We start from the raw sequence: 25,859 nt of genomic DNA on the forward strand, positions 1-25,859 counted from the left end.
GATTTTCATCAGAAATGCTTCTGCCCTTCTTAACAAACTTGCTTTAATCCAAAACACACTGCAAACACTAACCAAATATCCCAACCTCAACAAAAATAAAATAAAATGAAAAACTCACTTACCCTATGTCTGTATTACATTTGAAATAATGCAATGAAGACACGCACATCCAAAGCACATAAAAAGGCATGCAGGACCAAAAATATATCAAAGAGAAAAACCAAATGATCTGCACAGACACTGTGGCTGTGTGGATCATTTGTTTTTTTCTCTTTGTATTACATTTCAACACACAGAGCTTATAGAATTTCAGTTTATATCTTACTGTTATAAGTGGAAAGGGAAGTCTGGGGTACCCTGCTGGAACTGTTGCCCCCGCGACCCGATCCCGGATAAGCGTTTGAAGATGGTGATAATGATGATGATGTTATAAGTGCTGATTGGTGTGTAATGTTATGATGAACTTATCCTTCAATTCATTAAGAAATTTTCAACTGACTTCTTTACACAAAGCTGTGGATGCACCAAATCCAGGTCTGATATGACAGCTGTTATTTCACTTGGCAAGACTTTGAGCTTTTTGTAGTACTTTAGCATGAGATTTGTGTTGTCCATATTGCTCTTGCATCCTCTTGTGCAATTTCTGCATGACAAAGCAGACACCCCAGGTCAGAAAACCCCTCACTCTTGATGTGATCATGTGAACAGCAATGCACTCTTGAGTGCTAAAGCAGATGACAGATTACAATGTCATGTAAATTTCATTATCTGTCAAAAAGATACCCGTGATCAATTGACAAAATTCAACCCCTTTCTGCCCTGTGCCGTATTTTGCACTCTGATTCTGCACTGTATAGCAATGTTACATCTGGCTTGCCCCAACTGCACTTGCAACAGGCATATTGCAAGTCCCCCTTAAGACCATAGCCTCATTGTAGGCCCAATCATGCATTTTATGCAATATATTACAGTTGTTCTGTGCATAGTCATCTTCAGACTGAATTTAATAAACACATTCTACTTGTATAATAAAATGTCAAATTTGCCCTCTAGAAGAATGGCATTTGTTACAGTTTTTACCCAGTGTGCATCATGTCCATCAATCAGAAGTTGCAAGTCATACTATTACAACCAAAGTGGTGCTTCTAAAATCCCAACTGCATTTTCAATCAATGTCTCATGTAGCCATTCAGCAGACGTGAATTGTTAGCAAATGTGATTCTTATGATCACAGAGAGCCCAGCAAAGATTAAACACAACAGACAAACATCTTGTGCTGAGATGGCATTTACTTTCCAGTCTGCACTTTTACAGTTTTAGTTTGTAGGTCACATAGAAGAATTAACATCATGGACTATTAATCAAAACTTACTGACATGCTGCTGTTCGTCAACATACATCTATAATTCATCAGCCATTTCAAGCATGACAAGCTTTCATCTATCTCTCTCCCACTCTCCATTAAATTTACCTATCCCTTATCCACCCCTTTCTGGGTTGCAGTTTTATGTATTCATTCTTTCACAAACAATACTATGCAGAATAAAACAAACTACAGTTGACTATAGACTTGTAAATTTACCCTTTTGTGTGTGCGTGTGTTTTATCCCCCCCCCTCACACACAAACACACCTCAAGTGATAGTGGTGACCCCGTCTGACTGATACAATACAGTGAATAAATAAGTTGTGATGTCAACTGTCAGCTTGCATTTGAGGGTAATTATTTCCATATTGGATGAGTACTCTTAAGTGGGTGGTAGAGTGGTTGTGTTTGTCTGTCCTTGTGTCGTCCTATTCAGGGTGTGCCATGTCTCTCGTCCTATGACTTCTGGGATAGGCTCCAGCCCCTCGTGACTTTTAGCTGGGGTCAGTGGGTATAGAAAATTAATATATGAAAGAATGAGTACTGTTAAAAGCCCCATTTTTAAGAGATCAAAAGTAACTGGAGAATTGGCTGCTGAGCTATTTGATAGTCAGATGTTTCATTCACTCATTATTTCACTGACATGTCAGCAGATTAACAATAGATGTAAACTGTTACTTATCAGTGGCGGTTCAGATTGATTAACCATTTACAAAATCTTAAAGTATGACACAGTATGAAAAATCTGAGCAAAGCAGGGCATCCTCAAAAATTGAGTCACTCTGTATAAACCAGGCTAGTGGGAAGCCACCAAGACCCAAAATGACAACAGTGAAGGAGTTACACACATAAAAATGCTTGTGTGTTGCTTCACCATTAACAGCTTTATGGTAAGTGGACTCAGGCAAAAGCATAGCTCAAAAAGAAAACAACAAAATCTTTCCACATGTTGTTTGGCAAGCCTCAAGCAACAGCACACACATTAAGAGCTCTAATGGCACTCAGAACTCAGACAGTGGAATGATGTAACACCTAAGTTGAAGGTGCTTCAGTTACAATGTTGAAAATGATGTATTAGGCTCAAATTGTGCATGCTAACACCAGTGTAGCAGATCCACAAACAGAAGTTAGGGAGCACAAAGTGAACAACTGATTTCCTGGGACAATAATAAAGCAAAGTGCTAATAGATAAGGGTGTAACGATACATGTATTTGTATTGAACTGTTTCGGTACGGGATGTTCGGTTCAGTACAGGGCTGTGCATGGGCGAGTTAGCATTGTGTGTGTTTACATTCAGTGTTGCCAACTTGGTGACTTTCTCGCTAAATCTGGCAACTTTCCAAACCCTCTTGACAACTTATTTTCTCAAAAGCGACTTGCGACAAATCTAACTACTTTTTTTGGTGTTACTGGAGAATTTCTGATGTTTGGTGACTGAAAGTGAAAGTCTGTTGTCACCAAGCGGCAGCGGGTCTCCCCCTCCTCCTCTGCAGCAGCCTGTAAAGCACTGAGCGATGGGATATCTACAATCCTCGTCACTCGACTCACTCAGCCTACTGACCTCGTGCTGTGAATAAATAGTCCCCAGACTTTGAGAAGCCCGGGCCTTGAGAAGTTATTTTATTTTAATAAGTGAACCAAGTTTAATAGCAAAATAAATAAACAAACCAAGAATCAAGTTTATTTGTGTTCTAAATATTTTTTAAGGTTGTTTTACTCACTTTTTTTTGCCTCTCCCACAATGTTTTTGTTTTCAAAACTTTATTTAAAACAATATATTACACATTAAATGAACACTTAATAGAAAGAGATAGAAAATAAATTAAACTGTACAAAAGTAAAGGGATTCTTTAACATTAATTGTCTTAAAAAAAAATCCATATAGAGTGTAACATTTTTGGACGTTATTTTTTCTGGCAAAAAATATGAAGTCTGAATAAAATTGAACAGGGCTTCATGCTGGAAACGTTGTGCTGTGCTTTACTTGTGGAAAGTTTTGTTAAAAGTTGTTTACTGGGAATTTATTTATTTTTTTTATAATATTTCATTCATTTGTTGTTTATTTGAGAACATTTTATTTAACTTATTACCAGGCACCACTTTGCAATTATTTTATTTTCCTGTTTCTATAATGTTACAGTAAATTTTAGGTTTTGTATTTTGTTCTCATACTGTACCGAAAATGAACCGAACCATAACCTCAAAACCGAGGTATGTACCAAACTGTGATTTTTGTATATCGTTACATCTGTTCAGGTGCAATAAAGCTATCTTGAGTTATAAATCCGGGATGATGAGGTTGATCTGACTCTCCAACTTTGAATTCTGACTTCAGGGGGTGTTCTGGTTGAACTGTACAAATAGGATGCACTGTATTTCTTACACCACTCGGCCAGTTTAGGTACAGCTACTATTTAATAACAACTGGTGATCTGCATTATAAGATTTTCTGTCAACTCTAGTCTGTTATAAGAGACAGCTAAAACAGCTAAAAGCTGTCAAACTCCAAATATGTGTAGGTTTCTAATACAAATGAAGAAAACCATCTGTATACATGATCAAACATTAGTTATACTGTATTCAAATACGCTAATGGTGTTCTGAAAATGTGATTATTAGTTTTCTGTTGCTTGTACTTGGGTTTTAAACTCTAATCTTGTATGAGCAATGCTATGCAGTGACATGATTATTACATTAATATTATTATTCTAATACTTTACAGTTTATTTATTATTTTACTTCCTTTGTTTGCTTTAATATGTGCAGCTACATGAAGTAGGTGCTTGAGATTGCTATGAAAATCTTCTTTTTTTATTTTATTCACTCACTTCAATTTCTGCCATAATAATTAATCGGCCGTAATGAATTTATTTATTTATTTGCAGTTTCTCACAAAATAAATCAAATTTTAACAAGATGTAGCACAGATCATGTACAGACTTGCAGCTGTTACCTCAATTGAATTTGACAGTAGAGACCTGCAAACTAATTGATCAGCTCCACAGACAGGCAGAAACCAGGTCGAGCGCTACAGGCAATCTATTTTCCATTTCAGGCTCTGCAGCCCGGTGGAGCATAGGCATGGTCACACCTGTAAACAATTAAACAGCCTCCTTCATGCAGTTGCTGACAGAGTGCCACGGTCATTTGGTTAGTGGAGCCAGAGTTTTGGGTGAGGGCCTTTGGGTCCTCAGTGAGCGATAACCGCTACAAGTTCAGCACGGATGCATTTTGCCAGCCTGGGCTTGTGCACCTATGCACATCCCTCTGTTCCCAAAATAAATGTTAGCTGTAGTCCACCAGTTGTTTCCCGAAGCATGACCATAAAACAAACACTGCACTAAAATGGTCAGTAACTGTTGTTTGTCAATGTACTGACCCTATGGTGACTTCAGCCTTTAAATATGAATTTCAGAATTTGACATATTCATTAGGGTATATGTGCAAGTTTTCAGCAAATCTTCCTTTTGACGCATACTCTTCAATAATATTCTGAAACAGGATTTGAATTGTCCCTGAACAGTGTTTCAAGTTTGCGATCACTAACTGGCAGTACTGATGAAAAGTTCATCGCCAGCCAGACATTCAATCCATACTTAATCCTCTGAGGCTGATTGACGTGTGGACACATCTATTAATGGATCAGCAATGGAGCATTACAGACTTCATTCGACCACTTCCTGAAACTACAAACTGTCAGCTTTAAAATGGACCCTCCCACAAGCTGATATGTGCCTCACAGGCTAAAGAAGGTCACATGGGTCCTCCTCCTCCTTCTTTCAGCATACTGATGTTTCTCTGTGTGAGAGAGACTTTGCTGCAGAAAGTTGCTCATTTTTTACTGGAAGAAGACATGAAGAAATTCTTGCAATCTCAAAAAACATATGAAGAAGAGCATTTTCAGTTGCTGGAAAACACTTAATTTTTATTCAGCATTTCACAAAAGGAATTATGGAAAAACACACAGTGGAATAAGGCTTGCAGATGCTGGAATTAAAAAAAATTAATAAATAGCCCATTCACATGTTTATGACAGTATGCGTTGTCTGTAGGACTAAAACAAAAAGAAAAACATGTTTTCAGGCTGACAGGACCATTTTTAAAGCATTTATGATGGTTCAGTGGCAGTGAGAATCAATCTGACTCTTGAAAAGAGTGACGTGCGCTCTGAGTGTGTTGAAGCTGCAGGCAGAGAACAAGACAGACTCGTGTGACTTTCTCCGGGCTATAAGATTGACTATGAGGTGAAAACAACAAGAATTACAACGAAAGGTGACACTGTGTAGTTTCAAGATATAGTTGAATGAAGTCTCTGTGTTCCGTGACTGATCTATTAATATGAACGTGACAAAAATCTGAGTTGAACATCCGCACGCCCATTGACCCCAGAGAGTTAAAAAGGTTTTCAGTCCATTTATTGTGGCTCAAGTCACATTAGGTTATTATTGTATTTTCTGTAAAACAGATGTGAAAATGCTATCACACAATAGGCAACAGTAAAGATTTGTTCATGGGAAATAACAAACACTGATGTTTTGAGTGTAATTAATACTAGTGCAGAACATAATTGGGTCTTGCTTTTTGCTGTGTTCTGGGCTCACCTGTCTCTGGGTCACACTGATGCTCACAAGGGTCTAAGAGGCGTCGTCCACAAAGCTCATTGACCCAGGGCCCGCTGGCATTCTGCTGGTAGTACAGCAAGATCTGGGCTGGGTTCAACCAGTCCGAGGCATCTAACTGGCTACCTTGCAAGAGAATGAACCTTGATCCTGGAAACAATGGAAGCACGAAAAGGTAGAAGGATGGAAACAGAGTTTGATGAAAAGAAATTTATGAAGGAAGATAGGGAAAGTGACAGAAGGAAGGTGAAAAACGGGATTAAAGGACTGAACAATGTGGAAAAATATAATACAGGTGTCCATTTAAAAAAAAAAAAATCACTGCATGTGAAGCACATTTATTGAAGGAGACCTTCTGGACTTGATGTTTTTATTGTTATGTATAATAATGGCACATATTAATTAAGTTGGCCTCGAATCATATAGCACCTATTACCTGACATCACCTCTGTTTCAAACAGACACAATAAAAAATAATGGCAAACTGCGTGAAATTCCCTGAGATCAAACTGAGCACTATTTATGCCCCGGTCACACAGCAATGCCGATAGTTGGACAAAGGATAAAAAGTAAAAAAGTCAACATCATCGAGAACAAGTGGACCAAAGATCCCATCACAGAAAAACCTGCAAATCAAGTGAACTCAAAAGAACTTAAAATGAAATTCGCTGACGTGTGTGAATATTTCAACGAAGGAATGAACAAAAAGAACAAAACAGAACTGAAACTAACAAAAGAAACACAAAGCAATCGTCGACCTCGAAGCTCTAAATGAAATCAAAAGAAAACATTCACGATCATGTGACTGAAAGCGGGTGTAAAACTGAATGAGCCGGCCATGTTGTCATTTCCGCAGTATTTCCAGGTTTGAGATTTTGTTTGTCTTCACAACAAGAAGTTTTGTTTGTCTTCACATTCTGAGTTTTCATGGTGTCTGTACCTTGTTGTACACTTTATCTGTGATAGTACTTGTCCTGACGAATACCTCTGACGAAGGCTACTCCTGAAGACATGCACACACAGGCACATGCAGGCCAGCCACAAATGGTTGAAATATGCGTAAACAGTTAAAGTAGTTGATAAAATGTTCTTAATGCTATTGTTTCTGCATGAAAACGTTGCTTTTTCATCCCAAAAAAAGAACAATTCATTAGTGATACAAGGATGTTTCCATCAGCTCGTCAAAGCTTTAGTTATTGATTCGTTCAGATATTGCTGCGTTCGTCAGCCTTTGTTCAATATGTCGGGCTTGGGAGGTTGAACGAATTTGGATGAAAGCTAAACAAAATGCTAATGTTACAAAAACTAAGCAAATGAAAAGAAACCATCAAGAACCCAAGTAAAAAGAAATACAGACTAATTGAAGTTGTCGGCGGTATTTGTTCAAATTTTTCAACAGTCTGAAAATGTTGACAACGCACCAGCAGCAGGAATGAAGCTGAACAAAGGTTAAATGATGGCTGTGAAAGTCAACAAAAGTCCAGATTCCTTGTTTCGTTTGGGCTTAGTTGTCCATCATTAGTGGCGTGTGATGGGGCTTGAGTGACAGGGCTGGCAATAAACTAAAGTGCATAAATCAAAGATGGGGCTGAATCTGTATTTATAAGTTTAACTGTTGAGGTGCACCAGTCGGTCAGAACAGAGCAAAATATGGTGATGGAATAGTGGCAAAAAGGCAAAATGCAATCCACTTTCACTTTGAGCACAGAAAATATTCAAGATGGTAAGAAAATTCCCTGCATGGTGTGGTGAGGAGGACATTGTCAAACATCAGTTAAATAGACACTGCTCATCCCTAAAACACATTTTACCACTTTTTTATGCAGCAATGTTGTTAAAAAGATAAGACCATTTTTTTGAGGAAAAAGTCACAGTTTTGTTAGTACTTTGGGAGGCCCTGTGACTTATACAGTGAAAATTCATGTTTGTTATTAATAACAGTAATTATACAACGGCCGAGTGGATCCTTGTCATTTGATTGGTGCTTTGTATGTCACGTTACATGGATTGTTCATTCCATTTACTGTGCAATTTGATTCCATATATTTTGTATCATTGCACGCTGTGAACCCTGTCCACACACAGGTGGCATTTAGCTAAACATGCAAGAGACTGTTTTGCTGACGGACGACAATGTGAAGGAGCTAAATGATGGTGCTAATTCTTCTAACACACACCCACACAAAAAACAAATCCACTACGCCGTAAGCCATCTGGAGGTGTGAAGAGATGTGAGGAGGATGAAGTGATTTTTCGTTGGAGTGAGGAAGTACACAAAGGCTTTGTTTATTTATTTATTTATTTATTTATTTTTTGGAAGTACACAAAGTCAGTGCACGGCATCACGGACAACAATGTCAGAATTATTTTTGGACTCCTATTTAAAGTTCGTGCTGGACTGTTAAGCAGCAGTGACACACACCAAAATGTAAGTCCCTTTTCTGTTGGTTATAAATTAATATAATATCAAATGACAAGGATCTATTTTAGCCATAATGAATGTATTTACATTCTTTCAATGGAACAAATATTTAATTTGGTGAAAGCTCGAATGTACCCTTCAACTCAGCTTTGCCTCATTGAATGGAACATTCCAGTTTTCACCTCATGAAATATTCGTACCACTGACCTCATAAACATTCATTGTTTGTATAGTATACTCACTATTTATATAGACCTTTCTCAAGAATTGAAACACTAAAAAAATAAACTCCAATAATAAAAGAATAATAAAAAAAATATACTAGAACAATGCACAAAAATCCCAAATTGTGTCCGTGGCGGCAGCGGCCTCTCGTGCCTGAAGCCCGCACTTCAGGCAGGGCGCCCACTGGTGGTGGGCCAGCAGTACCTCCTCTTCTGGCAGCCCACACAACATTAAAGAGCTCCTAACACAGAAAAAAGGTGTGATTTATGTTTTTTTCCCCTCTTAAAGAGGCATTGACAATTGTGACTTATACTCTGGAAAGTACAGTACTTAACTTTTCCACATGGTCTTTTTAAAGGCCAAAATCACACACAGTGCGAATATGTCCAACTCCACGGTGACACCCATCACAGTGGCTGGTATGTGCGCACCACGAAACATCGTGCTGATGGTCAGGCGTGCACGATGCTGGTGCAACAGTTCGTGCACGTGGGAACAAAGTGTCACCAGCTGCACGATGTGGTTACACATCGTGCAGCTGAATGAATGAGAAGCAGTTTGTTCGTCTCATTCATGTCCACATCTGCTGGCGCCTGTCCTGCCGGCCCACCCGTGTCTTGCTGACACGCATGTCTTGCAGACGGCGTGCTTGCTCGCTTGCTGCAGCCCATCGCCACAGTGATATACTGTATGTTTTTATTTTTGTCCACTTGACAGCAAACAGACACGCGCATCACAGTGGTCAGTTGTTAGTCTATGTCCGTCCAAACACAGTACTGTCCAGCTGGGATGTCCAGAATGACAGATCTCCACAGGCACTTCTGCCACAGTCACACCTCCTGTCAGTTCAGTGCACACACCAAAGCCACACTCGTGCGGCACTTAGACAAATTTCACTGTGAGTACTACAGTGATTGTCTGCAGACTGTTGTTGTGCCAAGAGTGCGAATGGGCACACATTTTCTAAGTGCCATGCGAGCGGTGTTAGATGTTCGTGGGTGTCACCTGGAATTTGGCCGACACCTGCCGCGAGAGGGTTGGATGGGCTCACACAGCGCACAGTCTGTCTTTCAGCCACTGGTGTGCGCAAATAGTTGTAGCAACATGTGTACGAGGCATTGGAAGCAGCTACAAAATTACACAGTTTGCATACGATTCCTGCTTCATGCGCACTTAATGCGCAATTCGACCAAATTTGCACTATGTGTGACAGGTACTGAATCGTCATCCAAATATCATGATGCTTATTATAGTGGGATATACCAGTGTGTGTGTGTGTATATATTTATGCACACAGGCTGTCAAAATACCATGTTAGTTTTGATTAATTAATTACAGCACCTATCTTTTTTTTTTTTTTTATGTGATGAATCGCAGTTTGATCCATTTTGTTTTGAAGTCCCTGACTTGGTCTGCAAAAATAGAGAACCGTAGTGTCATTTGATGGTGGGCGAAAGTGCATATGACGCATATGACATACTTTCCAGGGCAGCCCCAGTGTAATTATTCACATTAAATCTTGCTAAAACTTACTGACACAACCTCTCCCATTTGCCTTGTTTTTCTGTCTCCATTAGGAACCAGAACAAAATGCACTTTTCGTGATTGCTTCGGTGTCTGCAGCTGAAAACAAAATAGTACACCATTTTTCCATTAGAAGTGATGCTGTGCTTGTGCCAGCTGTCCCCGGAAGTGGTGAAATCCCACGATATCATGCAGGGGTTACTTAATCCTTAGAAGATTACCTTGCATCAGTGAAAAGCTGGATGTCTAGCAATTTCCTACTTTTAAACTCTGACAAGACTGAAATGATGGTTTTTGGTCCAGTGAGACATCGGCATCAATTTGACCAGCTAATGCTTAGCCTAGGCTTGTGTGTCACACATCACACTGACAAAGTGAGGAACCTTAGGGTAATTTTTGATCCTACGTTGTCTTTTGACCTCCACATTAGAGATATTACGAGGACTGCTTTCTTCGACCTGTGAAATATAGCGAAGATTTGTCCCATCCTGTCTATGGCTGATGCTAAGAAGCTGATTCATGCATTTGTTTCTTCTCGACTGGACAACTGCAATGTCCTATTTTCTGGTTTACCACAGTCCAGCTTTAGGAGTCTCCCACTGGTTCAAAATGCTGCTACCAGACTTTTGACAGGAACCACAAAGTTTGACCACATTACACCATTTTGGCATCACTGGCTTCCTGCCCCTATGAGATCAGATTTTAAGGTTCTGCTACTAACTAACATTATTCACAGACTGGCACGTCCCTACTTAGCTGACCTAATTAAATCCTACAGACTGGCCCAGGCTTTGCGTTCTCAGGGTGCAAGGCTACTTTGTGTCCTGAGGGTGAATAAAAAGTCTGCAGGTCACAGAGCTTTCTCTTATCATGCCCCGGTTCTGTGGAATAATCTCCCTGCATCAATAAAACAGTCAGATACTGTAGACTTTCAAGTCCAGGCTTAAGATGCACTTATTTTCCCTTTTGTATGGCTAGCATACTGGCATACTATGGTAGTATGCTTTCTATCCTTTTAAAATTAATTTTAATAGTAAACAGAGTGGGTCATGGCCTCAACTTATCTAAAGTCTGGGGGTTTTAGTGAAGCTTAGAGCTAGTGGCCGGCGATCACCTTAGCATTTCTTCTGTTTTCCTTGTTGCTTAATGCTGACAAATTATACTGTATTTGTTGTCTTTCTGCACCTGATTTTCTTTCTGTTTGAGGTGCAGCTCCATCCAGAGATGGGAGTGGGTGTCTTCTTCTACAGGCCTCCTATCCTGTACATGGACTCCCAAAATTTCCTGTATGGGTGATTCTTTAACTACGGGCACTATTGGCCTTGTAAATGTAATTTCCACCATACCATTGCCTTACAATATAAAGCACCTTGGGGCAACTGTTTGTTGTGATTTGGCGCTATATACATGTGCTCTGATGTCACTGTTTATCTCCATAGAAACTACCCAAACAATCTTTCATACAAACTGTTTAAAGGGACATTATGGTGTTGTGGTGGAAATTACGGCAATAGTGTGGGACAACTACATTTTGTTTAAAAAAATCACAACAGTTGTATGACATTGAATACCCCAATTATGTTTTGATTATTTTACTGATATTTTATTCAGAGATATTTTAAAACATTAGAAAAAACGTTTCTTTACCATTCATTTTTATCATTGAAGATCAAAAGTCTGGGTGTGGGACAAGCACAAAACGGCAATATTTGCATATAATGATGCTGATAAAAGGTGAAAAATTCATCATAGACTACTAGAACAAATTTCTTAACACACTTTCATTGTAAAGATAACTATAAAAGTGTGAAATTTCCCCTTTTTTCTGTTTTTCATACAATATGATCAAAGGACATAATAAGTGCCCGTAGTCTAAGAATCACCCGTATATTCGTATTGTCAATTGTGTCGGTAGCATGGCCCAAGCAGAGAGTCACTCCTTTGAGTCTTGTCTGCTTGAGGTTTCTCCCTCAAATCATGAGAGGGTGTTTTTCCTTAACACTGTCACCTGTGTGCTTGTTCTGTAAGTCCCTTCGGCTGCTCCCTTGTTTGCACTCGGGGTTGCCACAGCAATGCTTGCTCTAGGGGTTGTTAAGGTTAGACCTTACTTGTGTGAAGCGCCTTGAGGCAACTTTCTTGTGATTTGGCACTATATAAATGAAATAAATGTAATTGAATTGAACTACTGAAATGTATTTAGTTCAAAAGCCTTTGTTGGTAATAACAGCTTCAAGATGCCTCCTGTATGGCCCATTCTTCTTCACTATCTCTTCAAATTAAGGTTCTGTGGACCTCTTCTATGAACTCACATCTTTAGTTCTTTCCATAGATTTTCTATTGAATTCAACTCAGCCTGGGCCATTCTCAAAGCTTTATTTTAATTTCATTTCCAACTGAGAGTTTCCTTGGCTGTGTGCTTGGGATCATTGTCTTGCTGAAATGTCCACCCCATTTCATCTTCATCATCCTGGGAGATGGAAGCAGCTTTTTATTAAGAATGTTTCGGTACATTTTTCCATTCAACATTCTTTCAATTTTTGAAGTTTGCCAGTGCCAGATGCTGTTTTTGGGGCCATTTGATCTCCAAACATGGTGTGCATTATGGCATCTATTCATTCATTTTAAACCGCTTATCCAGGATAAGGTCGCAGGGGCAACAGCTCCAGCAAGGGACCCCAGACTTCCCTTTTCCCCTTCTGGCATCCAAAGAGTTCAATTTTGGTCTCATCTGACCAGACTATATTCTTCAACTATTTCACAGGCTTGTCTAAATGTTGTGCGGCAAACGTTAAACTAGCTTAAACATGCTTTTTCTTCAGCAATGGAGTCTTGTGTGGTGAGCGTGCATACAGACCATGGCGGACCATGTTTTCTTTAAAACAATTGCTCAGTTGCTCTCCACAAGTGGTCCTTGGTTCTTGGACAAATCTTCTGACAATTCTTTTCACTCCTCTGTCAGAAATCTTGCAAGGAGTAACTGTTCGTGGCCGGTTTATGGTGAAAGTATGTTCTTTCCAGTGGTGTCAAAAGTACACACATTTGTTACTTAAGTAGAAGTATAGATACTGCAGTTTAAAAACACTCTGGTAAAAGTTGAAGTATCAACTTGACCTCTTTACTCAAGTAAAAGTGAAAAAGTATGTGCTCCAAAACCTACTTAAAGTATAAAAGTATAAAGTAACCTTTAAAAAAAAAAGGTAGATGCCACTATATGAATTGAAAGCTTAATTTAAAAACTGATTCGTTCTACATGTGGCCCAAGACCCAAAAACCAAAATTACCCCCAACACCACCTGCACGAAAATGTTTCAATTCTACATAGAAGCTCTGAAATGCAATCTGGGACTATTCCAGACAATAAATTGCAGTGAGTGCAGCATCCATTTAGTGAAGGAAAAAAAAAACCCACAACTTTCCTTATTCAAATTCATTCCAGTAGTATTCTGCTCTTACTAGGATGCAGCAGTTTTCTAGTTTGGCAGATAGTTCTGGAGAAAATCACTGAAGAATTTAACACATTGAAAATATGGTCTGACCGAAACAAACTGTCATTAAATAAGACAGGGATGAAGTGGAGGTGTAAGAGTCACTAGGTGTTCACAGGAAACACTTATGTATGTATGTATGTATGTTTGTATGTATGTATGTATGTTCATTGTTAATTGCTTTTATATTTTCTGTTGTGTTTCTATTCAGGTTCTTTTTGCCTCTTTCTCTAAAATTGTATATAATAATCATTAGATTATTAATATATAAACAAAAATAAATTTAAGAAATATTACAATTTGAAAACAAATGCACCTGAACGTGATGAGAGCTGCAATTGCTTAATGCTAAGTTTTAACATTGAAAATGCCATAGACATGCTAACGCATTAGCGTCGCTCCCATTTTTAAGTTATAAAATACATCTATCAACTGTTTCAGAAGACCATAACAGGTTGGTTTAACATAGAAAAGGTAAATAATACTCACAGAAGTATGCTCTTTAGGGTTCTAGTGGGGGAAAATTAAGCGAAAGAAAGAAAGAATAAACGAAGCAATAGGTCAAAGCATTGCTTCAATCTGCGAACCACTGCTTCGATTGGTTCACGGTTCAAAGCAAAGCCGTGCTGCAGAAAAGTTGATTACAGGCGCACATGACGTGAAATATATATATAAACATTAAACTGAAGCCAAGAGTAACGAGGCTGTTTGTTTTAAAAATGTAAGGAATAGAAAGTACAGATACTTGTGTGAAAATGTAATGAGTAGAAGTCAGAAGTAGGCAGAAAAATAAGTAATGGAGTAAAGTATAGATACCTAAAAAGTGTACTTAAGTACAGTAACGAAGTATTTGTACTTCGTTACTTGACACCTCTGGTTCTTTCCACTTCCAGATTATGGCTCCAACGGTGCTCACTGGAACATTAAGAAGTTTAGAAATCCTTCTGTAACCAGTGCAGTCAGTATGTTTGGCAACAATACGGTTGTGAGATTCTTGAGAGAGCACTTTGCTTATCCTTTATGAGATGTTTCTTGTGTGACATCAGTTGGGACTCAACTAGCCAATATTAATTTGCACTGACAAAGAGCAGGCTTGACTTCTGATTACGGATAAATTTCATCTGGTGTCTTGGCTGCCCATGCCTTTTTGCACTTCCCTTTCTTTATGTGTTCTATACAGTTTTCCCATGTCATTTCATATGACTACACATAAGTTAATATCTGCACTTCTTTCTTTTGGTTGCTTTCTGTGTGTGTTACTTGGGTTGTTACTGACATCTGGTGAACATTTCATGTCAATAGCACCTTTAGAAATACGGTGCATCCAGTATTCACAGCGCTTCACTTTTTCCACATTTTGTTATGTTACAGCCTTATTCAAAAAATGATTTTTTTCCCTCAAAATTGTATACACAATACCACATCATGACAATGTAATTTTTTTTTTTTTTTTAGATTTTTTGCAAATTTATTAAAAAAAATATAAAGAAAGAAATCACATAAGTATTCACAGCTATTGCCATGAAGCTCAAAATTCAGCTTAGGGCATACTGTTTCCACTGGTCATCCTTGAGATGCTTCTCCACCTTAACTGGAGTCCACCTGGTATAACATCAGTTGATTGCACATGATATGGAAAAGCACACTGTCTACATTTAAGGTCCTACAGTTGACAGTGCATGTCAGAGTACAAACCAAACATGAGGTCAATGGAACTGTTTGTAGACCTCAGAGGCAGGACTGTATAAAGCCATCAATCTGGAGAACAATACAGAAACATTTCTGCTGCTTTGAAGGTTCCAATGAGCACAATGGCCTCCATTGTCTGTAAATGTAAGAAGTTCAGATCCACCAGGACTCTTCCTAGAGCTGGCCGTTCATCTAAACTGAGTGATCAGGGGAGTCAGGGAGGTAACCATGACCCCAATGGCCACTATGTCAGAGCTCCAGCATTTCTCTAGGGAAAGAGGAGAACCTTCAGAAAGGGCAATCATCTCAGCAGCAATCCACCAATCAAGTCTCTATGGTAGAGTGGCCAGACGGAAGCCACTCCTAGTAAATCACATGGCAGCTTGGCTGAAGTTTTCCAAAAGGCACCTGAATGACTCTCAAAACATGAGAAACAAAATTCTCTGCTCTGATGAGGCAAAGATTAAACTCTTTGGCATGAATGCCAGGTGTCATGTTTGGAGGAAACCAGGCACTATTCTTGCAGTGAAGCATGGTGGAAGTAACATCATGCTGTGGGGATGTTTTTCAGTGGCAGGAATTGGGAGACTAGTCAGGATTGAGGAAATGTTGAATTCAGCAATGTACAGAGGCATCCTGGATAAAAACCTGCTATAGAGCGCTCTTGACCTCAGACTGGGGCGATGGTTCATGTTTCAGCAGGACAATGACCGTAAGATATCAAAGGAGTGGCTACAGAAGAACTCTGTGAATGTCCTTGAGTGGCCCAGCCACAGCCCTGACCTGCATCTGATTGAACATCTCTGGAGAGATCTGAAAATGGCTGTGCACCAATGCTCCCCATCCAACCTGATAAACCTTGAGAGGTGCTGCAAAGAGGAATGGGCAAAACTGCCCAAAGATATGTGCGCCAAGCTTGTGGCATCATATTCCAGAAGACTCGAGGATGTAACTGCTACCAAAGGTACATCAACAAAGTATTGAGCAAAGACTGTGAATAGTTATGTATACGAGGTTTATTAGAAAACTAACCGGCAGTTTTATAAAAAAAAAAGCTATATGGATTTGAATCACGTGTGATTACACCAGACATGCTTGAACCCTCGTGCGCATGCGTGAGTTTTTTCACGCGTGTCGATGACGTCATCCGCCTGTGGGCAGGCTTTGAGTGAGCACTGGTCCAGCCCTCTCGGCTGAAATCCTTTGTCTGAGACGCTGCTGGAGACGGTGCGCGTTGCTTTATCAAAATTTTTTCATGACCTGTGAGGGATATCCGAGTGGACACTATTCAAGAAATTCAGCTGGTTCTCGGTGAAAAGTTTAATGGCTGATGAGAGATTGTGGAGTTTGTTTCGCTTTAAGGACAGCTCACACAGCGGATCGGCGCGGCGCGGTCGGAGGTGGCGTCCGTCTGGCTGTTTCGAGCTGAAAACATCCTAATTTAAGGCTCTGTTCACCCAGGTCGTCGTCAGAGAACAGAGAAGTTTCAGAAGAAGTCGGCATGAGGAGTTTATGCGGACATTCCACTGTTAAAGGAGATTTTGTAATGAAAGAACGTGCAGGCAAATTCGGCGAGTCGGTTCCGTGACGACGCCGCAAATCCGTCTGCACCGCGACAGGAAAAACACCTCCGTGTTGAAAACCATTTGTAAAATTCAGGTGGTGTTTGATGGCTTTCAACAAGTGAGTATCGGAGAAATTGTTTAACAGCTGGGCATGTTCCAACTTGTCTGTTAAGGTTTCCAATGGAGGTGTTTTTCCTGTCGTGACCCCCCGCGGTCGGGTCCGGCCCGACATGCGAATCTGCCCACACGTTCTTTCATTACAAAATCTCCTTTAACAGTGGAATGTCCGCATAAACTCCTCATGCCGACCTCTTCTGAAACTTCCCTGTTCTCTGACGACGACCTGGGTGAACAGAGCCTGAAATGTGGAAGTTTTCAGCTTGAAACAGCGAGACGACGCCGCCTCAGAGTGCAGATCGCCATCACCGCAGTGGGCCGTCCTTAAAGCGACACTTACAGACCAAAATCTCTCATCAGCCATTAAAATTTTTACCGAAAACCCAGCTGAATTTATCGAATGGTGTCCACTCAGTTGTGCCTTACAGTTTTTGAAAAAAACTTTGATCAAACAAAGCAGCAGTCTCTGAGCCATTCCTAAACAATGAAAATATCAACGAGAGGGTGGGCCACTCCTCACTCAAAGACTGCCCACAGGCGAATGACGTAACCGACAGGCGTGAAAAAACTCTCGCATGCCCACGAGGGTTCAAGCATGTCTGATGTAATCACACGTGATTCAAATCCATATGGTTTTTGAAAAAAATAATAAGGTCGGATACTTTTCTAATAGACCTCGTATGTGAAAAAAATTTTGAATACATTTGCAGATATATAAAAAAAAAATCAACCTTTTTTCATGTTGTCATTATGGGGTGTTGTGAGTAGAATTTTGTGGTAAAAAACAATTACTCCCTTTTGGAATTATGTTGTCACATAACAAAATGTGGAAAAATCAAAGTGCTGTGAAAAATTTCTGGATGCACTGTATATTTATTGAGAAAAATTGACATGTTTAATTTTTCCCCCATGCAAGTATATATATATATATATACATATATATATATATATATATATATATATGTATATATATATATATATATATATATATATATATATATATATGAGGTCTATTAGAAAAGTATCCTACCTTTTTATTTTTTAAAAAACTATATGGATTTGATTCATATGGTTTTACGTCAACCAAGCTTGAACCTTCGTGCGCATGCATGAGTTTTTCCACGCCTGTCGGTGACGTCATTCGCCTGTGAGCACGCCTTGTGGGAGGAGTGGTCCAGCCCCCTCATCGGATTTTCATTGTCTGAGAAGTTGCTGAGAGACTGGCGCTGTGCTTCATCAAAATGTTTTCCAAAACTGTGAGGCACATCCGAGTGGACATCATTCGACAAATTAAGCTGGTTTTCGGTAAAAATTTTAACGGCTGATGAGAGATTTTGGATTGTTTCTATCGCTGTAAGGACTTCCCACGGAGCGGGACATCGCGCAGCGCTCCGAGGCGACGTCGTCATCCTGTTTCAAGCTGAAAACCTCCAAATTTAAGCCGTGAGACAACAGAGAACTTTCAGAAAAGGTCAGGATCAGCAGTTTATCTGGACATTCCACTGTTAAAGGAGATTTTTTTAATGAAAGACGTGTGGATGGATTGGTGCGTCGGCTCGCAGCCGGCGCAGCGCGCCCGCCACAGGAAAAACACCTCCGTTGGAAGCCTTAAGGACAAGTTGGAACATGCCCTGCTGTTAAACAATTTCTCAGATAGAAAGCCACCAAAAGCCGCCTGGATTTTACAAATGGTTATCAACACGGAGGTGTTTTTCCCGTGGTGGGCGCGCTGCGCCAGGCTGAGAGCCGACGCACCAATCCATCCGCACGTCTTTCATTAAAAAAATCTCCTTTAACAGTGGAATGTCCGGATAAACTGCTGATTCTGACCTCTTCTGAAAGTTCTCTGTTCTCTCACGACGTCCTGGGTCAACAGAGGCTTAAATTTGGAGGTTTTCAGCTTGAAACAGGATGACGACATCGCCTCGGAGCTCTGCGCGACGTCCCGCTCCGTGGGAAGTCCTTACAGTGATAGAAACAATCCAAAATCTCTCATCAGCCGTTAAAATTTTTACCGAAAACCAGCTTAATTTGTCGAATGATGTCCACTCGGATGTGCCTCACAGTTTTGGAAAACATTTTGATGAAGCACAGCGCCAGTCTCTCAGCAACTTCTCAGACAATGAAAATCCGATGAGGGGGCTGGACCACTCCTCCCACAAGGCGTGCTCACAGGCGAATGACGTCACCGACAGGCGTGGAAAAACTCATGCATGCGCACGAAGGTTCAAGCTTGGTTGACGTAAAACCATATGAATCAAATCCATATAGTTTTTTAAAAAATAAAAAGGTAGGATACTTTTCTAATAGACCTCATATATATATATATATATATATATATATATATATATATATATATAATAGTGGTAAATTAATATAATGTCAAACAGGATCTTTTGACAGCTGCAACAACCCTTTATGGATTCAATACTAAAGTACTAAAATGAAGCAATTTGAAGACAATTCTGACATTTCTGGAGCTTTTTTTAAATCATAGTCAGCCAGCCGAAGCTCCCACTTTGTTGCCCTCCACTCAGGAGGATGAGCACAATACTGAAGCAAATGGGCTTGACTTTTTCCGTGCACATTTTTCACGGTGTCTGGATAAATTATCTGTTGGGATTAAAATGTTGACAGCTCCGACAGCATCAGAGGTGACAGGAAGCAGTTTTTTTTAAAAAGTGTTTATCTATTACATGCAGTATTTCATTGGATGGAGCTCTTGGCACTACATTTGTGTACATTTATGAGCTGTTAGTGTTCAGAATGTAGCGGCTTATTAAGCATTGTTCTCTTTCTGTATACTCTGAAGAATATGGGTTTGCATTTGTTTGTGTGCGTGCTTCCTGATAAACTTTGTTTCCTTTTTCCGTTCCATCGCTTTCTTTTGAAATTTTATTATGGAATTCTATTCATACTACATTTCTTGCTTGGCACAGGGTACACATGTAATTCAGTTATGTTAGGTGAATTCCCTTTTGACTCCAACTAAATACAAACTTGTGACAATAAATGAATATGTCAGTACACAGGCAATTCTGCATTATTTTTCATAAATGTAATTGATGTCAAATCGATTTTCACAATGAAATTCTGAAATGATACAGAATTCATCAGTGGGATCCTGTAAAAGGGTTGTGTTCCTAATAAAATGTTCCACTTTTAATTGCAGTGACTAGTTTTTGGAAATGGACAGGTCTTCCTCTCTTGTGTGCTTGCGGTTTTCACGAGAGAGTTACTGAGCCGACTAGAGCAATGAATGCACAATGGGGACAACCTGACAATCTTGGGATAGCATGAATTGTTGTGTCTTGTGTTATATTGTGGTGGACCTAATGTCTGACGCCCATAACAAATATAATCATATAATCAGATACATTTCTTACCTCCAAGAGTGGAGTGGGAGGTGAGGTTTTTTCTGCAGGTAAGTGTGGAGCTACTCCACATCAAGGCAGCAGTTGCACGTTTGTGGGGCTGCATTTCAACTGTGTATGTTTTATTCCACACTTTGTAGTTTATCTTCTGCAAATGTTTTTTGGACATTTTTGACAGTGTGCATCCAATCTGGGCTTTTTTGTGTGTCTGTGTGAGCAGCAGGTGCACATTTTCTTTAAATTCATTAGATTCACTTGTAGCCGATTTTGCAGTCAGCTGCACCTCCCGTCAAACATTTTATAATATATACATTTAAGAATATCACTATCAGCTTTTCCACTGGTTTAATCCAGATTCAGAACCACTCTGTAAAACTGAAGAAGCGAAAGTGACTTCTTGTAATCTGACAAGCTGACATGCTGTGACCTTTTTCATTGGTTGAATTGGTTTAAAAAAAAAAAAAGGTATTATATTTTCCATAGCTGTGGCTTCTTTCCCAGTCATAGAAAATGTAATAAAAGTTGTTAATTGTTTTTATCACTTAGATTTTATTTTCATTTTGAACGAAAGCAAAAAAGTAACAGTCCAACTGACATCACCGCCTGACATCTAAAGTCATAGTACAAAATATATTATCTTACAATTTTGGAACAGAGTTGCTTCTTTGTTTTTTTTTTGTTTTGTTTTTTAACAATCCCAGAGAAAAGGTAGAATGAAGACGCAAAACCATCAGCCATATCCCTTATTCCTTAAAGAATTATGTTCATTTTGCCCATTTAGTAACAGTCAGTCTCTCTAACTCATGAATCTATGACAATTTCAAGCCAATTATCTACTGTGGGTGGGTCGGTTTGTAACCACTTATGAGTGATTTCTTTTTTTTTATATTGCTACCGTCAGTATTTTAAGAAGATATCTGTAATTTCCTGTTATTTCTTCTGATAGGTCCCCCAAATATAAAACTGATCATGAAAATGGGATTTGCTGTCCAAGAATCTGCTACATCATCTTGCAAATGCTATCCCAAAATTCAGGTAATTTGGGGCAGCTCCAGAAAATGCGGTGGTGATTCGCCTCTCCATCCCCACAAACCCTCCAACACACGTGGTCCAGTGAAGATAAAATTTCTTCATTTTAGGAGCAATAAAGAAATGGACAAGATTCTTCCAACTGAATTCATGCCAATACATAGAACAGGAAGTAGAAAAGAGAGTGTCACACATGTTCTCCCATTGTTGATTAGTTATCTGAACATTAAGTTCTTTCTCCCATTTCTCCTTGATATAGTTTGTGGATACTGCCGCCCTATCCTTAGCAATTCCCTGGTAAAGCTTAGAAACTACCAATTTCAAGTCACCACTATATGCACGTATCATTAACTGTATGCTTTCACTCGGCTCATCAGCTGTTTCATTTTCCTTTATTTCTTTTAAGAAGTATTGGCGTATTTGGAAGTATCTGAATAAGTCATCCTTGTCCAATTTATATTTATCTTTTAATGCCATAAAGCTTCAGAATGCATTCTTCTATAATAGGCTGTAATACGAGGTCTGTCAATAAAGTATAGGTCCTTTTTATTTTTTTCAAAAACTATATGGATTTCATTCATATGTTTTTACGTCAGACATGCTTGAACCCTCGCGCGCATGTGTGAGGTTTTCCACGCCTGTCGGTGACGTCATTCGCCTGTGAGCACTCCTTGTGGGAGGAGTCGTCCAGCCCCTCGTCGGAATTCCTTTGTCTTGAGAAGTTGCTGAGAGATTGGCGCTTTGTTTGATCAAAATTTTTTCTAAACCTGTGAGGCACATCGAAGTGGACACGGTTCGAAAAATTAAGCTGGTTTTCGGTTAAACTTTTAACGGCTGATGAGAGATTTTGAGGTGATACTGTCGCTTTAAGGACTTCCCACGGATCGAGATGTCGTGCAGCGCTCCCAGGCGCCGTCGTCAGTCTGTTTCAAGCTGAAAACCTCCACATTTCAGGCTCTATTGATCCAGGACATTGTGAGAGAACAGAGAAGTTTCAGAAGAAGTTGGTTTCAGCATTTTATCCGGATATTCCACTGTTAAAGGAGATTTTTTTAATGCAGCCGCTGCGATGCTCCGCCACAGGAAAAACGCCTCTGTTGGAAGCCTTAAGGACAAGTTGGAACACGCCCAGCTGTTAAACAATTTCTCATATACTCACTCCACTGAAAGCCATCAAAAGCCGCCTGGATTTTACAAATGGTTATCAACACGGAGGTGTTTTTCCTGGCTGCGTCCCGAAGCGCGGACCCATCCGCACGCCTTTCATTAAAAAAATCTCCTTTAACAGTGGAATGTCTGGATAAAATGCTGAAACCGACTTGTTCTGAAACTTCTCTGTTCTCTCACGACGTCCTGGATCAATAGAGCCTGAAATGTGGAGGTTTTCAGCTTGAAACAGGCTGACGACGGCGCCTGGGAGCCCTGCGCGACGTCCCGCTCCCCGGGAAGTCCTTAAAGCGACAGTATCACCTCAAAATCTCTCATCAACCGTTAAAATTTTCACTGAAAACCAGCTTAATTTTTTGAACCGTGTCCACTTCGATGTGCCTCACAGTTTTAGAAAAAATTTTGATGAAACAAAGTGCCAGTCTCTCAGCAACTTCTCAGACAAAGGAATTCCGACAAGGGGCTGGACGACTCCTCCCACAAGGAGTGCTCACAGGCGAATGACATCACCGACAGGCATGGAAAAACTCACGCATGCGCACGAGGGTTCAAGCATGTCTGACGTAAAAACATATGAATGAAATACATAGTTTTTGAAAAAAATAAAAAGGACCTATACTTTATTGACAGCCCTCGTAACTAATTCTCCACGATTTAAAACTGGAATCCATGCAATTTCGTTTAAATGCTGTGTCATATGCAATCCATCAGAGTTTTTTGACTTGACCTGTAAGTTTAATTGCTTCATAATATCAAACCACATGTGAAAGATGAATAAGGTGAAAGGGCACAAGTGGCGAATGACATGCGCGTGCTCATTCAATCCCCTTCTCCGCAGGTGTCGGCCAAATCCCAGGTGTCACACATGGACATCTAACACCGCTTGCTGCACAATTAGAAAAGGCGGGGCTATTTGCGCACCTGGTACAAGAGTAGACAGCAGGCTAGCACATTCAACCTGTCTGTGAAAACTGTCAAAGTGTAACAAGTGTGGGGACACCTAGCAACACACATGGGTGTAACTGTACCACCCCCCCATACACACACACACACACACACACACACAAATGGTGTGTGGGGTGTGTTGCCATCACCCCCCGCCAATACAAATGACGTGTGGAGTGTGCCCTCAAACACATGATAATACATACATTAAATTAAAATCACAGAACAAAGCAACAGGGAGTAAGCCTTTTTATTCTGTGAGCTGCGAGGTCTGCTGACAGAGGTGGGCGTGTCCCCCTGCGAAGTGCAAATGGTCAGATATCTGTGCTTGCAAGTCATAGCTGGGGAACATCTTTAGTGGCTTGGAGGATATGAAGTCGCATAACTACTGCGTGAAGCACAGACGTTGGCATGCTGTCCTCGCGTGGAAATAAATTAAAACACATATCGCTTTAGCTGACCCCTGCATTAGCGCACCGTAACTCTGGTGAATATCGTGCCATGCAGGAAATCACCCCATGGATGTCCCAGCAAGAAAGGCATGTGTCACTGCAGGATTTCCCCACATTGTAATAATTAAAACACAGATCACATTTGCAGCGGATCACCGCACACTGGACACGCTATGTTGGCTGCATATGTTCATGACACAAGAGCCCGGCTCTTCAAGACACAGGACCTGGCCGGCTCGAGCGGATCAGGTAATTCATGTAAAACATGAAAGAGAGAACACTAATCCTTCCTGGTGTATGTCTAGGCTGAGGCTAGATCCACTCTTTATAACAGCAATGAAGTATTATGAATTGTGGTGTTTTATTAATTTTTCTCTCCGCTGCTGTGTGCGCGACTTTCCATGTGCTCACACTGTGTTTGTGCACCCGAACATAAGCGAGCACAAAACCCCTGCCGTGGTCTCCTGCACGCCTGTCCAACCGTGCATCCTTCACGACAGCAAGTGGAATGTTTCGCATTTCCCCATTTCATTTTTGGTTTGCGGATTTTCATCCGGTTTCTGCGCCCTCAACGACCTCAATTCTTGCATTAAAATTTAGAAGGGGTGTTGACCAGTTACTAAGACCTTCTTTGATTTTCTTGTTTATGATTTCAAAGTTTTTCTCATACAGGTCATTAGGACAAAATGTTAACCATACTCCCAAATATTTAATTGCCTTTTGAGACCATTCAATGGGAAGTCTTACTTTAAGTTCTGGAGATAGATTGTAGTTAAATAATAATACTTGTGTGTGTGTGTGGTTTTTTTTTTTTTTTGGTATATTGAGTTTGTAACCTGAATATGAGCCAAATGTCTCAAGGGAGTCCAAAGGAGTGGGAGGCATTTATCTGGATTTATGACATACATCAAGACATCATCAGCATACAATACTACTTTATGTTCTCGATCACTGATCAAAATTCCCTGTATATGAGAATATTTTCTTATTACTTATGCCAAAGGTTCTACATAAAGTGCAAAGACAGTAGGTGAGAGGGGGCATCCCAAGAAGTGTGGATCTTTCCAATTCTATATGATCAGTAAGATTTCCACTTACTCTGATCCTTGCGGTAGGCATGGAGTACAAGGTTTTGATAATTGACTAATATACACACACATACCGCCAGTCTGCTCGGTGTCAGCCTGATCCCATCAGATCTCAGAAGCTAAGCAGAGCAGGATGTGGTTAGTACTTGGATGGTAGACCTCTTTGGAACACCAGCGGCTGTGTGTGTTTCTACAGGTAAAACTGGAGTTGTGTCAGGAAGGGCATCTGGCGTAAAAGTGTGCCAATTACCAATGCGGATCGGGCTGTATCTGCTGTGGTGACCCCGAACAAAACCGGGAGCAGTCGAATGAACAGCAGATACACACACAATCATCTTCAACCGCTTAGTCCAATCAAGGGTCGCAGGGGGCTGGAGGCTTTCCCAGCAGTATAATTGACTAATAAAAGTTCTTAATTATATAATGTTGCTGGTACGATGTCAAAATGTTGTATTTGTCCACGTGTTGCACGTGAATGATCCAAAGCTGTACCCATATTTAAAATTAAAATACAATGCAGAATGTTCTCTTTTTTTGAAAATTGACCACAGTGGTGTGGATAGTCAGCAGAGCAGTCTGCAGGGGCTTTTGGTGGGGCTGCGGAATTAATACAGAGCCTGTTCATGGGATTCTGGAGAAAACTTTGTTTACCCATCTTGTTCCTAACAATGTCTTCCTCTTTACTGTCGCGATCTTCACATGCAGCATTTAATCCATGGCACAGGTGACCTTGATATGCTTCGTAATGGAATTTCTCAACATTCCAACATCAACTCAAGACATTCTATAGTG

General features: G+C 40.1%; 1 protein-coding gene across 1 annotated transcript in view; it reads right to left on the bottom strand.

The window, feature by feature from the left end:
* The window catches only part of astn1 (astrotactin 1), a 1,400,536-nt gene that overhangs the window by 901,440 nt on the left and 473,237 nt on the right, over positions 1-25,859 (bottom strand). The window contains exon 8 of the mRNA XM_034183391.1: positions 5,968-6,135. Coding sequence (XP_034039282.1) covers positions 5,968-6,135 — 168 coding nt within the window. The remainder of the gene's footprint in view (positions 1-5,967; positions 6,136-25,859) is intronic.

The sequence above is a fragment of the Thalassophryne amazonica genome, chromosome 12 (assembly GCF_902500255.1).
Source record: "Thalassophryne amazonica chromosome 12, fThaAma1.1, whole genome shotgun sequence".
Taxonomy (NCBI): domain Eukaryota; kingdom Metazoa; phylum Chordata; class Actinopteri; order Batrachoidiformes; family Batrachoididae; genus Thalassophryne; species Thalassophryne amazonica.